Genomic DNA, 17,184 nt, shown 5'->3' with positions numbered 1-17,184 from the left:
CACAGAGGCCTCAGTGACTTACTACAGGTAAGATCTTAACCATATTTGTCCTCATATTTTTGCAGTACACAATAATTTTTGAAAAATTTTGCCTTTAAAAAAAGCCTGCTATGATTGATTTCATTCTGAAGTGGCCTAACTGCAAGAAACTAACGGTATTATTACATATATATTAAAACTTGTTGATAATAATCATAAATAATGAACAAAATTGATTTTTATGGACTGTTAGGTTTGACTTATTGACTTATAACAAAGCAATTTGCACATATCAAGCTGATTTGTGGTTGACATGCAATTGAGAAATTATTACTAAGCAGTAAAATGCAAAACAGGGTTAAATGCCAAAATTAATTAATTCATTTTCCTTCGACCTAGTCTCTTATTTATGAGGGGTCTCCACAATGGAGTGAACAGCCTTAATCACAAAATAAAAACTTGATAAAAAAATGTTTTACAGTGTTTTACACTTTCGTTAACCAACATCCAACATACGGTAATTAATCATGTGTTAGTTCCTATTACTAATAGTACACTACAATCATGAGACTATAACAAAGGTTAACTAACCTTTTCTCATTGACATCTGAATTGCTGACAAACATTAAATCCAAATAATTTCAACACGTTGCAAATCTCACACATTTTATTATCAGATGTTGCATTTAGAAATCAACCAAGTCCTCTGGCAATATAAGCTATAATGATATATAGTGGTACAGTATGACAGTGAGTATATACAGTGCTCAGCATAATTTAGTACACCTCATCTTGAAAACGAATACTTGTATCCATTTCTCAGTGAATATAGGCAATGCATTTTGCTGCATTTAAACAAAACAGATTTATCAAACACATATATTTATTGCAATACTATTTTAGTCAAAGAACATATTTAGAAATTGAAAGATAATAAAATTAAATTCAAGATAAATATTGCAAAAACTAAACATAATTTTTTTTTGCATCTTTTCATTTTTCCTCTAAAAATGTGTATTTTGTATTTTTCTATGACATAAATGTGGGTGTACTAGTTTTTGGCGCATTATCATAAGTTATTTTGTTTGAAAAGCTCCAGATTTGGCTTCAGTACTGACTAATCTAGCGTATATGCACAAATATAATATTGTAGAGCTTCCTATTAAAAGATTTGTGAGGGGTATACTTATATATGCTGAGCAATGTAGGTATGTGTCTTTGTAAATAGAGTTGTACACAGTGGTATGAGGGCACTTGTAGCAAATTATGTGAGCAGAACTTTCAATGTTTTTTCCCAACTTGATTAAAGATGGTAGTGGTCATGTCTGTTTTGAAAGATGAATAAAAGTGGACGTCATGCATTATTCATTAAATCTCAGTTGGAAAAAACAACCTGTCAGATTTTCCTCAAGAGAAAAACAACTACTGAGTCATTAGCAGTCACGTTAGAGAATGTAGATAATTAAGATACAACAGCAAAATAAAATGTCAGAGAATTCATTACAAAGGCAGGAAAACATGTCTAATCATTTGTGTGTGTCTATTTTTTAAAGAATGAGCATTTCAAAAGAACAGTGCGGGCTGTTACAATCTTTTTTCCTTTTGTTCATGTCTGTATGACAATTCACGAGCAAGAAAAAAATCTAAATAAAAGTCTGACCCTTTTTCCAATTTTGATGGATTAAATGTTACAATGCTTTCTAAGTGTGCTAACAATAAACTATTAATACTCCAAAGTGTAAAGCAGAGATAGCACTTCACATAATTTCACAAAATGTACATCACTGAAAACCAAGCAAGCTCATATTTGTGATTTTAGGAAAGCAAATTATCTACCGTACCTGCTATTTTTGGGATCTGTCATTAACAACTAAATCAAATAAAATCATTAAAAGAGAGAAAACATGAATGATTCATTTCTGATATACAGTACCTTCTCCCAAACACCACAGATTACTAACACACGGCTCCATATATATTGTGTTATACAAAAATTTACCCTTTAAAAAAGATTAAAGTACTAAGAAAGAACATGCTTTTCACATAAATGAGTATATTGTGTAAACAGCATACTCAATACATGTTAATGTACTGGCATACAAAGATATCATATCCTGGTCTGAAATGATTCTCCAGCTCTCTATTTTCTAGAAGTCCAGCGGTGAATGTAAACAAGACTCAGAAGAGCAAACTATGAGTTGGACAGACACTTGTTGAAGCTCAGCTGACAGAAGAGGCCGTGTTAACTGAAACAGAAAAGACATCACAAATGTATTTACATTTTTAGACATTAATCAAGTTGGAAATCATTCATTTTTAAGGGTTTAATTTGCAGAAATACAGGAATTTTGACTGTTTTTATGTCATTTGCTGCAAAACTTATAAGAATCCAACAATTACCATGTGCATCTTTATGAACTTTATGAACTAAGAGTGTTATGGTATTAAATAATAAAATAAAAAATGTCCTACATGACAATAAACAGTTAGTAAACACAAGTAAAACTTATTGAACATCATTTATTTTCATCACCAATTATCATATAAGAGTTTCTCAAGCAGTTTGTGATGCATTTTGGAAACTGGAGATGCGCATTACTCTCACCAGTCCTTACTCCTTATTTGCGTCTAATACCCCAGTTTGTCACGGCGGCATGATTGAAATATTCATGAGTTAAAGTGAAACTGTCGAACTGCAGTTAAAGTCAGGCATTCTGCTTATTTGATTCAGAAGGGCACCTTTTTCTCAGACAGCTCACCGGTCAGGTATACATCCACGCTAAAACATCAAGGTGTAAGTCATCATAGCTTGCGTATAATGGACCCAACTCTCAAACAAACTTTGAGAATAGATTAACAGTGATATTTTTTTATCGCGTAATAAGAGTCTCGCGTTAATGTAGCACGTTAACGCCAATAACAGCAAAATGCAAAGTAATTTTATTAAACTGTACAGTGATGAAAAATGTTGTTTAAAGCTTGTTTCAAAGTCAGTTCAATGATAAATATGTCTGGTGATGTATTAATTCAGTACTGTACACATTATTGTAGTTCAGATAATAAAAATACCTAGTAAAGGATCCTAAAAAGATGAATGCTTTCTTGCATTAAAAAAATAAATAAAATTGACCACCAACACAAAAATCTAATATAGTTTAGTATGAATATAATGTTGGCCTAAACAAATGTGAAATTAAACATGTTTTTCAGGTATTTTCTAGACACTTTAAAAAATGCTTTTCTTACTTAGAGCTTATGTCTAATTTCTATTCCAAATTTCTAAAAATCTTAAAATATTACGGTGCATTTGCACATAGTGACGTTTTATAGATAAATTTCAGGAGGAGCATGCGCACATGTTTTAGCAATTCTAACAATTCATTGACAATCATTATATTATCCAATCTTTATTAGACCAAAACCCCATGAATACCAAACTCGTCCTACTTTCATTACACCTCACCTCTTCAACACTATCTACACAGGGGGAGCCTTCTGGGGCCTGGCTAGACACTTCACTTAAACAAATGGAATAACACAAGTTGCGTGTCTTTACCGAGCTCAGAGCTATCACCCTGGAAAGCATGCCTAATATGCTTTATTCTTTAAATATCTGTAAGTGTGAAACCATAAATTTATGTGTGAAATGTGCCTATGGATGTTTTCACAATTAAATCATGATTCGTAGTAAAATGTATTATAAATGTGCAATAAAAATAAACAACAACTTAAAGCACATCTACAAATAATTAGATATGTTTTTTTCAGGGTGAATGAAAAGTAACTAGACACTAAAATGATCAAGATTTTTTTTTTTTTTGCAGTGCTTTTGTTATGGAGTATTACATATGATGCTGTAACATGAATGTGTATTAGTTTACAAATTATACACTATGATAAATTTTTTTTATAGCTAATCTACCCCTCTAAACATAATTTGTTTCAAAAGGAACTCAAACTGTTAGTATTTACTGGACAATGTAGTAAGTACAATATAGGTATGTTCTAAAGTTTAAATAAATGCAGGCAGATTCGCCTGTTTGTGTTTAAATCTATTTACAGCACATGCACAAAGACAGACCTCACTTGGTGGGCACAGTTGGTGAGCCAGATCGGTGGAAGTGGATGTTCTGCCACTTGCCGTCACGACGATGCCAGACACGCGTCTCCTCAGACTGCATGGTGCGAGGCATATTGTTGACATCCATGTACTGGGTGAGTCTTATGTAAGCGATGCACGCGGCGTCTTCTCCAATCAGGTGCACATGAGGATTCAGCAAGATGGTGTGGATGGGTTTGTGGCCTTTAGACAGAGCTAGAGAAGACAGAAATATATTTTTGCTTTGTTTTTGCATTAACAAAACATTATATTAATGCAATTCACTAACTTAATTAAACGGGCATATTTGTTTTACTTGCAGTGATTATGAAAGGTTAAGAAAAGATTATGAAAATTAGTTCCCAAACTAATGCTGTGACCCAGTTCGCATACTATCCATCCTAAATAGTATTCTAAAATAAATTAGTATGTCCCAAACCTTAATATGTTGAAAAAAAACAGTATGGCAAAGGTTCTTGGATTATTTACTATTTCCGGTCAAAACTCAAAGTATAGAAGTGTTCATACTCTAACCGCTAATACACACTGTACATTGCACATTGGATGTGAAATTAATTAGAACTACAAACGCGGTGAAAAGTGTAAGCAAACTACAAACACAGGGGCAGTCGAGACAAACCATGTAGGGAGGTTTAGGTAGTTGTTTGAATCACTGTTATTCAATATCTAGCCAACTGTAACATATTTAAACCGCATTTTCCGTGTTATATTTCATCTGCAGCAAAAATGTGAACTTATATTAAGATATGTCTGTACATTAACATCTGAATGCATAATTATCTAAAAATCTGAGGAGATTCCTCTGCATGAAAGACTCGTTAATGGCAGATTATCCTGCTGCTACTTCTTCAATTACTTCTTCAATACTTAAGTAGGTAATCAAATATGAAAGATATGCGAATGTGTCAAGATGATTGACAGGGGATGTAACTAAACAACATAACGATCTGTTAACGAAAAAGTAGTATGTCCCAAAGCTTTCATACTCTTTTGTTAAACAGTATGTACATTTCCTTCACAAAGTAATAAGTTATATATATATATAGGGAGTAGTACAAGTATGCGAATTGAGACGCAGCATAAGACTGCACAAGAAAATAAAGTGTGGTATTTGAAAACTACAATGACAAAACAAGATTTTAAAAATGTTTTGAGCATGTCCATACAAGCATTATGCGCAACAAAATAATCCTTTTCATTGGTGAGTTGACAACAAATAGATTTGACAAAAATTGCTTTTGATGCATTAATTGAACACCGCAACTTCATTGTGAAAATTATTTTCTGTAGTATTAAACGTGGACTATTGGAGTATGTTTGCAAGAATATATTATTTCAGACTCTACTTATTTTATTTAATGTTACTTGCCATTTATTAGTAAGTATTTGCGAAAGTAACAAGCCGATTCTGAGTGCATTTTTATATATTTTTCTGCAAGTTTTATATGAACACAGTAAATTGTTATTTTAATGAATAAATAATTTAATCAACCCAGGCTCATTCTGAATTTTTTTACCTCTACATACATTTCTGGAGACCACCAAATATGTCCAAGGAGGTATGTTTTTTTGCGATATTTGTTTTCGCCAATCCCCCAGAGGCTGCTGTGTATACTTTTTGAGATCTCAAATTTCTCTTGCCGCTGTCGACGGACTGTTTGACTGACTGACCGATTGACTGACCCACATTTCTCCTTCCCTAAATCCAACAAGTGTTTTCAAAAGCACCGATTGATACACCCACACACTTCTCTAAACCCAACCGACAATTTAAAAAAGCTGTCCAGAAAATGAAAAACCCTTGCCAAATATTTACCACATTATCAGCTCTGACCAGATTCTTACCCGGTTATTTACATGTTTATTTTATTTTTTGGCTTCTGTTTTTGTTGAACCCGCTTTCTGGAACCATTCCTCACCAGACTTGAACCCCTTTGTCGTAGTCAACTCCTCTCTGCGCCTCAAGTCCACCAATGTACATGGGGAGCTAACTGGATAAACTGGTAACAGAGGAAAAGCGGTCCATATGGAGGTAAGGTGCCAGCGGGTAAGCGCAAAAAGGAACGGCATCATAGCTACATTGATTTTAAAAATTAAATGCAGCCATACGTACTTCTGGCTACATAATTTGCGATGTCCAGAAATGTATATAGGGCTACGTTTTCAGAATGAGCCTGTGTTGACTTTAATGGTTTAAGAAGACATGGTTCACAAATCATATGGGCTAGAAATTATTTCTTTAACTTTGATAAAAAAAGGCCAACATTTGAACATCTGCTTGTGTGTTCCATGGAGTCAATAAATAATGGTGTAAATGCTGACATATTTTCACTTAGCTTAAAACTCTGTCATTTCTTTATGATATAACATGATGTCTTACAGTTTTCAAAGTAGAACCTATGGAAATCTGTCCCTTCCACAAGGTTTCCCAAAGCTTCAGGCTCAAAAGACGTCAGTCCAGGGTCACAAATTTTCCTGTGGAGCACAATATACATGTAAAAATATATTTAAAAGCAGACATGACTAGACAACCTAAACAAATTAAGCCAAAAGAATGAAAAATAAATTAACTCACGTGTACGCTTCAAATTCTCCATTGTTAATGGCTTCAATCAGCAGCTCTGTTACTTTAATGATCTCCTGTTTCCGTGCTGAAACACATGGAAAAGGGGAAAAATGATTTTTAAAACTATTAACAGTGTAGTAAGAATTCTGCAGCAGAGCAACAGTACAGAAGACATTTTACAGTAATAAGCTATAAATACAATGAGAGTTATAATTAAATGATATTCATTTAGAGAACTGATAGAAAAAAGAGAGATTAGAGACAAGTAAAAGAAGAGAAGAGTAGAACTAGAAAGAAAGAGATAAAGAGAGAGAAATTACTTCATAAGACATTACATTTTATCTGACATAAACCATGGCCACTTGTTTTCTAAACACTGCTTGTGTTATTTCAGAAGCTTAGAATATAGGATAAATGCTGTGGTTATTAAAATGAATGAAGCTGGATGTTTTTAAAAACGTGCTTTTCTAAATAAATATATCCGACATCAAACCAGTCTAATACACATGCACTGTCACCTATTTCCCACCGTATAAATAAAATTCATCCAGAGACTTGTGTCCAAAAATAAAATTATTTTTAAATGTAGTTCAAAGAATTATATAAAAAGTGTGGGTAATTGTGTTTCTCAGCATGTAGTGCGAATCAGAGGTACAATAAGATGCTTCTTTACAGTGTGCAATGATCTGAAAAATAATACGCTATTAAATAATACAATGGTTCTATATTTAATTTTATAATCAAATGAAAAACATACTACATGTTAGTTTGAATTTACAACATTACTTTCAATCTAACGTCCTTTAAGCTTGAAAACAGCCTTTTTATTTTGTTTTAGACTAGAGTAGCTAGTCTGTTGTGGAGCTGCTTGGGGAAAAAGAGCATTCTGATGATGACATGTGCGATACTACAACAGCTTTCAAAAAAACTTTAAAAACAACTGTGGAGAATGAACAACTTCACAATGTGCTGCATATGTGTACCATCACAGAATCTCAAGCTTAAAAGTCATGATTTTTCCTACAGCTTCCACAGAGCAAGCAAGTGGATCACTGAGCTATTTCTCTAGCTTTTACCTGATCTCTGATCAGTTTTAAGAGTTTGTCGACATTTATTAAATTAAAATGAATAATAATAGTTAATAAAAGTTAATAGTTAATAAGAGTAAATAATGTCCTGTTTAGCAGAGACGACCACGGAAGAATACAAATTATTAATAATATTTCAATACATTGGATGATTGCATTTGATGGATTAATCTTTCAATTAGACATTTAAAATTTGTTTGTAAAAAACTGTTTATACAAAAATTTACAAACAAAATTTGTACAGTATATGTGTGTGTGTGTACAACGCTCATGCAGCATATGTACGTACACCTCTCACAAATCTCTCTTTTAAATGAATATTTTTAATAGAAAAAAATCTACAATATTATATTTGTGCATATGCATTAGATTAGTCAGTACTGAAGCCAAATCTGGAGCTTATCTAACAAAATAACTTACGATAATACACCAAAACCTAGTACAGCCAAATGTATGTTATAGAAAAATACTAAACTGTACTGCATGTCTTTGGAGGAAACCGGAGTACCCCGAGGAAACCCACACGAACGCAGGGAGAACATGCAAACTCCACACAGAAACACCAACTGAGCAGAGGCTCGAACCAGCGACCTTCTTGCTGTGAGGCGACAGCACTACCTACTGCGCCACTGCTTTGCCCATATATATATATATATATATATATATATATATATATATATATATATATATATATATATTATACAATATTTTGTTTTCATTTAATTGTATTATCTTTCAATTTCGAAATATGTTTGATGACTAAAATGTTATTTTAATAAACATATCTGTTTAACAAATCTGTTTTGATTAAATGCACCAAAATACATTGCCTATATTCACTGAGAAATGGATACAAATATTCATAATTTTTTTTTGTGTGTGTGTAGTATAGCATAGTATACCATATGTATATATTAAAAAAAAAAAAAAAATATATATATATATATATATATTTATATATATATATATATATATATATATATATATATATATATATATATATATATATATATATATATATATATATATATATATATATTTAAGGGTTACATAACTGAAGCAAGCACTTTTATATGTTATTTCTTGCAGATTTATGGAACGACAATAACTTTCAATGTAATACCATGAACTATTGCATTACACAATGAAAAACTTTGTATTACAATGGCGAATCTGATTTTACCAAGTGCAACATGTTCCTGGATTCACTACACACATCATCTTTATCCAGAACAAAAAAAAAAAAGATAAATCTGTCCACAAAACCCAAAAGATCCAATTTGGGCCAAAAGAACATCCAATGACCCCATTTTAAACCCCTATATCACCTCTGATATTAAACGTGTATGAACTCTATCAGATTGCCATTTTGATAAAAGTGAAACCTTTTTTTCAGGAAAAAGTTTATAAGCCTTTTAGTTTATAAACTGCGCATGTGTTACTTCTCTCAGTTTCTTTTTCACAACTTTAAAAGGTCCAAAACACAGCTGAACATTTACTCATGGGTTGCCACATAACACAAATCCTATACAGTCAACATGACATCCAATCAGTTTCAAAATATTTCTCCGGCTGCCAGTATGATATCAAAACTCTTATTTGTAAAGCTCACAACAATTTAGCTCCCAGATACTTCATGATTTAGGGCACTTTTAATGCTTCCATATAGGACCAATAAACAATATTATATCTAATCGCGATACAATTTATGTCAAAAACAATTATAAGCTCTGGACTTTTTACTCTATTTTGATCCAAAAGCCAATCACACAGCAGAAATGTGCAACAATTGGATTCTAAAAGTGTTGAGAGATGTATCGAATTTTTCCTTTTGTGCCAAATACAAATGATTTTGTGTGCTTTATGAATGTTATCGTTAAAATGTATGTTAATAAAATGAATAACAAGCACCTGCCCTCATTTTTATCAGCTCAAAACCGCATATGCCTACCTCTGAAGTACTTGCTGTTTTGTTTTCAGTCAAGTGTCTGCCATAAATATGTGAACAATATGCAGAATTTGTGAAGATGTGCACCTGCATGAGTAAATCTACACACAAGCAAACTCATCCAAGGCCACAGCATCTCACGTGGGATAAACAGGCACCATATGGCATGTTTTCAGCTTTCCCACTGACTGCCAATAAATTGCGATGCTGGCATTTTAGAACAGATTTATGCTTATTAAAGCTGTGAGCTACTCTCTAAGCAATTGTGATTATACTGTACTGTTGCAGACAGTATTACCAGCGAGTAATTATGAATTAGGCTTTTATTCTTATGTTTTAACAACACCATTTGATAGCAAAACATTATTTGTTAACAAGCAAAAATTGAGTATTTAACTCGTAGGTTATAGGAAAGTGTCATCAGTATTGATGTCATTTTCAAGAGTTATTCATTCATTTATTACATTTATATGGTGATTTTATGGATTTTAATAGTTTCTGTAGTGCATTTGCTGTGTTAGGATGCTAATATTCCAGTTACATCATGAATGTGCATGACACCTCTCTTTAAAAATTGTGATTTTTGTTTTAGTGGAGTTGCTTTTATTGCCACTAGAGAGCACTAAAGGTCCACGGTAGTCTTAAATGTCTTATTAAACACCAGAACCTCAAGAGACAGTTCAAAATTAAATAAAGCAACAACCCCAGATGTTTGCAGAGATGCCTCAGTGCTTTGGTGACACTGATGAAATGACAGCACCAAATACACTCGCTGGATTGTATCCAACTCCAAGCTCTGAAAACATCATTAGAGTATAGTAAGCTTATTTACAAATATGCTCACCATGTCCAACCAAGCTAGTAAATCCTCATAAATTATATTTCGTCATGGTATGGGTGCTCACTTAAAGCTCCAGAGAACTGGAAGTCAATCATTTTAATTGAGAGCGGGTGATTTGGAAAACAGCTACTGGAATTGCAGATAAAAACTGTACAAAGAAGGTAATGATAACATATAACGTGAAATTAAATGATTCAAAGATAATTCCTTTTATGTTAAGTGGTTGTAAACTATTTTTTTGTGCTGAATTTAAACAAATTAAGTTGAAACTAAGCATTTTGAGCACAATAGAACCCAATAAATGGACAACTCAAACAAACTTGGTACTGTAAAACCAAATAAGTTAAGGCAACTCAAATTGTTTGAGGAAACTGATTGCAAACCATTTGTGAAAAATACTGTTTTGTGAAAAAATGTATTTAACAATTTTTAATTACCTCATTACCTTCACCACTGAGTTCAAAACTTATTTTAAATGAGTAGAATTAACTTTTAGTAAATTTTGAGTTAAGTACACTCATTTCATTTGATAAATTTGCACAAGCAGGCCATACTATTTTTTTTTTTTACTCAACTGTACAAAATTTTTAGTGTGTAAAACTTGTAGTAAACAAATAGTTTGTGAAAGAAGAAAAGTTGAAAAAGATGTGGCAATGTACAACGTCCCATACTCAAAACTTGGACTATTTAACTTTTCCAAGTGTGCACACACAGGCCCGTAGCCAGGGGGGTTTGGGTGGTTCGCAAGAATATGATGTAAGTGAAGTCAAGGTTTGCTATTGACCTACTGCTGTTAAACAGAAAAAAAATAAATAAATAAATAAAAAAAGAAGCAAGAAGGTCGCTGGTTCGATCCTCGGCTCAGCTGGCGTTCCTGTGAGGTGTTTGCATGTTTGTTCTCCCTGCGTGGGTTTCCTCCGGGTGCTCGTGTTTCCCCCACAGTCCAAAGACATGTGGTACAGGTGAATTGGGTAGGCTAAATAGGCCGTAGTGTGTGTGAATGTGTGTGTGGATGTTTCCTAGAGATGGGTTGCGGCCGGAAGGGCACCCACTGCGTAAAAATGTGCTGGATAAGTTGGCGGTTCATTCCGCTGTGGCGACCCTTGATTAATAAAGGGACTAAGCCGACAAAAAAATGAATAAATGAATAAAGTAGCCTAACTTTTATTATAAATCTTGGACCTTATTCATGAAAGAAAAAAATGCCCAATGAAAAGGTCTGAAACACCAAAAGCAACCCCAAATAAAGCTAATTTTAATTAGGCTGTTATTGTTATCTATGAATTTTCACATTTTTTAAGTTAGGCTAAAAAAATTGTGAAGCTCTACATTATTATTATTATTATCATGTTTTAATTAGTTTTTAATTCAATTGTTCAATTATTTTTAATTGTGCTGGTCACTTTGTTATTTGTCTAATAAAAAACAACAGGTTCCATTTTGTTTAATAATTTATGAATAACCTGTAATAACTTTGCATTTAAAATATGTTTTTTTTTCATATTTCTTCATTATAACGCTTAAGGAAATATTTTAGGTACATCAAAAACTTAACACCCGACAAGCTAACTGACAGCTAAAAATAGTGCTTAAAATGTCACTAAATGGAGTTTTAAACCTCATAATTAAATAGAAATTAATAGCAAAAAAGTCCACTTTTTGAGAAAAAAACAACCCCCCCTTTCACCAGGCTGGCTACAGGCCTGACACAGTAGTGAACACACATGCATCTTAGTCAATTGTTGGTTTTAAAATATTATTTAAAGTTATAAATTTCAAACATGCAGTTTAGTCTAAGACTATTTTAACTTCACCTCTGACTTTTGTGTGAAAATTAAATTGAATAGATCTATGAGCCAAGTATATTTAGAATATATAATTAAACTACCGGTCAAACCTTTGGGGTCAGTAGGATTTTTAAATATTAAAAAAAGGCTTCTCCTGCTCACCAAGGCTGCATTAATTTAATCAAAAATACAGTACAACTTGTGAAATGTTATTCTACGATAAAATAACCGATCATAGAGTTTATCATTTAATTTTATCACTTATTCTAGTCATTTTAATGATGAATTTTCAGCCTCATTAGTCTAGTCTTCAGAGTCACATAATCCTTCATAAATCACTCTAATAATTTTTATTATTGTTATTTATATTAGTATTATAATTATTTTTTATTAATGGTAATAATAATAAAAGCAATGATTGGATAAATAATTTCATTTTAAACTGCATACAATTCCCAGAGATGGGTTGCGGCTGGAAGGACATCCGCTGTGTAAAAACTTGCTGGATAAGTTGGCGGTTCATTCCGCTGTGGCGACCCCGGATTAATAATGGGACTAAGCCAACAAGAAAACGAATGAATGAATGAACAACATACAATAAGAAAACAGTTATTTAACATTTTTATCCATATTTAACAACTAAACATTTTTTTTACATCTAATATATGCCGCCTTGATGAACAGAATCATTTTCTTTAAAAAAAATAATGAAAAAAAAAAACTGACCCCAAACATTTTGACCGATGTGTACATACTGAGACTTTTCTGTCAGTGTCAAGTTTACTTTTAATGCATTTCTAAATATAATTTTCGAAATATAAGTATTTCTAGTCAGCAGTTAAATAGTTTTAGCTTCTGCAGAGCACCATTAAAGTGAGCAAGTGACAGATGACATACTGGTTTCATTGTTAACTGTTGGGTAGCCCCACCCTCAATGAAGTCTGCTTTAATAAACATAGTGATACCCAGCTGACTTGGTTCCAGAAAGTAGTTTTGTCATTCATTTTCTCATCAGGGACTCCAAAAACATTATAAAAAATATTTTACATTTTGATAAACAGATGGCAATGTCTAAAATTAACAAATTACTTGGCACAAGCAACAACAGCTGAGCTTGCGAGTGCATATTCAAAAAAAAAAAAAAAAAAAACTGAGTATATGTAAGAAGTCATTTTTACTCATTTGCAATCATGCAAACTACTGTTCCAGCAACAGTTTAAAAGAACACTCCACTTTTTTTCTGGAAATAGGCTCAGTAAAGTGTAGAACTTTTCCATTTTTGAATCCATTTAGCCAATCTGGATGTAGTGAGCATTTTTAGCTTAGTTTAGCATAATCTTAATGTCTTAGAAAGTCTTAATGTCTTGGAAAACTTGTGAAATGTAATAAAAAATTAGTGAAAAATGTAATGAGAAGAAAGTCAAGATTTAATGTTGTCATGAAATCAAAATGTAATTTAATATGTATATAGTAGTTCTTGTTATAAATTATGTATCTGTGCACTTAGCAATGCGTGTCTTTTAACAATCCAATCAGATCCTAAAGAACGAAGTCATGCACCACCCTTTTAATCTAATTTCTGGACAGTTTTAAATAAATGTATGTCACAATACCAAAAAAAAATGACAATCTTAACTTCTGTTTGTTGACTTTATCCTGTGGTCTAAGATAATAGTGCTCCCGCTAAATCTAGAGATTGGGTGAATGTATTTAAAATTGGACAAAATCAACCATTTAACAGTTTTTTGACTAGTAAAATGAGCCTATTTTCAAAAAAAAAAAGAAAAAAAGTGGAGCTTTCCTCTAAAGAACACTGTGTGTTGACTTGCTGTCTTCCTCCCCTGTCACTTACACTGAATGTTGATGTGGCTCTGGTTTAGTTGAGACCATTTGGAAGCAGTCTTGGGATTAATAGACTGGCCACAATAGGCTGTTGAGTTGATGTAGAGGAAGGCCAAAAAGGCAAATAGGAAAACTAGCAGGTAGAATGCCAGGAGGGCTTTGAGAATGCGGTTACAGCAGTCTTCTTGAGGCCACATGTTAGGGAGATACCAGCAAGAGGAGACAGAGGAGGCGGCGGAAGAACAAGACTGCTGGGAATGAGACTGTTCACGTGTGAACATTCTATGAGGAGTATAGGACAGACGGTACACTGGCCAAGTGAAGGGTATATATGGGAAGAACATCAAACTCAGAATGGGTGGGTGGATGGATGGATAAATTATTAAAGACATAGAAAAGCAAGGAAAGGGTTTTTAAAAACAGGAGAAAATGGAAAAAAATGAGTAGAAATGACATAAAATGTGAATAACAGATTTGCAAATTGTTTGCAAGACGTTCCCTGAAAACAAAGACATGAATGAAATGAACAGCAAAGGAAAGACAAATGGCACAGAAACATCTCCCTTGTTGTTATCTCTTCAGCAAGTTCATTAACACGTTTTTCAAAAACTGAAAAAAAATCTTCAAGGCTTTGACGTCATGATATGTAAGAAATAACTGCATCATCTTGACACACTTTTTACAGTCCATTTCATACATTTGTTGAAAAATTATTAGTGAATGCTGTAACTTTTTGTTATTTAGAGGGGTATGCGTTGACTAAAACTTTTTAAGACGTTTTAATTAAATTCGATTTAAACATATATTTAAAGGTGCAGTGTGTAAGTTTTTGATTCTTCTAAAGCATAAAAATACAATAATATGTTTGTAGACATTTAAGAAACATGTCAAGTGAACATACTTATCTGAAAAACAATGATAAAGTCAAATATTCTGCTTTGAAAATGTGCATTACGTGGTGCATTTGATTAATTTATTCATTCAGAAAAGTTCCCAAAGTTTGAGCTCATGACCGAGATACAACCTCCGGTGGACAGTAGCAGATTCCGAAAAATGAGACGCAGATTCAGAGTTTCTAATGAGGGTATTAATTAAGAAATAAGATAAATATTACAAACATAAACATTAGGTGAGCAGGTTACATTGTGATCCATTCAAACTCACATTATTAGCATTTAACACCAAATAAAGCACATGAGGTGCACCTGAGGAGATCATTGTCAGTTTTCTGTTGCTCATTTGTGAGAAATAGAAGCCATTTCTATATATATACTGTATCAATTTTCGGTGTTTGTAAGGACAAAAACAGCCGGGGTGCAAAAAAAAATGTCATTAAATTTCTGGTAAATTTCTGTAATTCAATCTCTGTTATTTTATAGCAAATTCCTTTCATTTAACGGCTGTTATTTTTCTTTTTTTTCCGGCACCCAAGCTCCACTATAAAACTAAAATTTTAATTTCTTTTTTTACAGCGTAGAACACAATTTAACGTCTTTGCTTCTTTTAGTCCTCAATGTGGCAACCTAAGCTTGCTTTTTTTTATTTTTGATCCGGGAATGCAATAACTAGTTCAACCACTGGGTATAAAACTTACATACTACACCTTTAAGGTGAAATATGACACATACACAGGTATTACATGATTCATTACTCCCTAATACACCATTTTGCACCATTTTGTCTTTTGAAGGGATAGTTTACCCAAAAATCAAGCTTCTGTCATCATTTAATGACCACTCATTTGTTCCAAACCTGTTTGACTTTCTTCTGTTAAAGATATTTGGAAGAAAGCTTGAAACCTGTAACCATTTACTTACATCGTGTTTGTTTTGCCTATTTTGAAAGTCAATGGTTACAGGCTTTCAGCTTTCTTCGATATGCCTTCTTTATTGTTTGACAGAATAAAGAAACAAAGTTTTGGAACCACATGACAAATATTGTTCATTTTAAAAGCTCCAAAAAAATTAGAATAAAAATAAATAAATAAAAATAGGAACTGAAAGTCAGCAAACAGGTGAGAAGAGAGTTTAAAATAAAAACTCTCATCTCAACAGATATTCACCAACTGTGACCACAACTAAGTCTATGATGGGTCAAACTAATAAAACAGTGCACATGCAGGAAACAGGTGGTTAGCCATGTTCATTGTGTGTTTAGTAAAGCGAGACACAAAATATCAGTACTAAATAAGCAGAGTAAAAGCCTCAGAGTAAAAGATCAAGAGTCAATAATCACTAATCCAAGAACGTGGTGTACTGGTGAAAATGGCTCTTCATTGTCTGTTATTACAAGCTTGGTTCTTCAGACTATATTTTAGATGAATCCTCAAATGTTCTGATGCAAATTATTTCCTCTAGTGTTTACTAATGTGGTGACTATGAATGTGAATATTACTATGAATATGTAAAGTAAAAACCGTTTTGACCACAGAGAGCCAACTGATCTTACACTGTACACTGTGTCACATTCAACTGTACCTTTAATGTCCTCGTCTTCAATAGTGGTGTTGGTACTCTCTGATGATTCCTGAAAGAATTCAGTCAACAAATTAGTCAATCAATCATGGCTCACATCATGCTTCGACCCTCTTTCATTAGGTTAAAATTCACCATGTGTTTTATTTTATTTCCTAACCAAGCAAGGAAGAAATAATTCCCACCAAATAAAGTGTGATAGACACAGGAATAAACACAAGCATGTTGCCGACACTTTCTATACATGAGGTCCTAATAGACGTCCAAAAAATTTGTGAAATCTTTGAAAATCTCCAGATATCTCATAAAATATGAGAATGTAAGCTCTGAACCTCTCACACATTTTCCCTTTAACAGCAAAACCTTCACTAAATATAGTTTTAGTTTTTTTTCACACCGAGCATGATGTCAATATCTGTGGTTTCAGCACCCACCACAAAACAACACCGATGCAGTCTCATTTCAGTCAAATCTTGCTTCTCTTGAATTTATCTTGTGGCCAACCCAGACTCATTCTGAAATGTAGCGCTATATACAGA

General features: G+C 32.9%; 1 protein-coding gene across 18 annotated transcripts in view; it reads right to left on the bottom strand.

Annotated features, from left to right (window-relative positions):
* Positions 1 to 628: 628 nt before the first annotated feature.
* The window catches only part of camk2d1 (calcium/calmodulin-dependent protein kinase (CaM kinase) II delta 1), a 154,806-nt gene continuing 138,250 nt past the window's right edge, over positions 629 to 17,184 (bottom strand). For 8 of the 18 annotated variants that reach the window (XR_012382382.1, XR_012382381.1, XM_068222230.1 and 5 more), the window contains 6 exons: positions 16,649 to 16,697; positions 14,182 to 14,481; positions 6,675 to 6,750; positions 6,480 to 6,574; positions 4,061 to 4,294; positions 629 to 2,225 (listed from right to left, as the gene is read on the bottom strand). Coding sequence is in view for 12 of the 18 variants with exons in the window: in XM_068222230.1 (XP_068078331.1) it covers positions 4,062 to 4,294; positions 6,480 to 6,574; positions 6,675 to 6,750; positions 14,182 to 14,481; positions 16,649 to 16,697 (753 nt within the window). In the remaining 6 variants the exon portion in view is untranslated. The remainder of the gene's footprint in view (positions 2,226 to 4,060; positions 4,295 to 6,479; positions 6,575 to 6,674; positions 6,751 to 14,181; positions 14,482 to 16,648; positions 16,698 to 17,184) is intronic. The other 10 variants (XR_012382377.1, XR_012382379.1, XR_012382378.1 and 7 more) reach the window with 2 other exon arrangements.

The sequence above is a fragment of the Danio rerio genome, chromosome 7, assembly GCF_049306965.1.
Source record: "Danio rerio strain Tuebingen ecotype United States chromosome 7, GRCz12tu, whole genome shotgun sequence".
Classification (NCBI taxonomy): Eukaryota; Metazoa; Chordata; class Actinopteri; order Cypriniformes; family Danionidae; genus Danio; species Danio rerio.
This window is presented reverse-complemented; position numbering and strand designations above follow the sequence as displayed.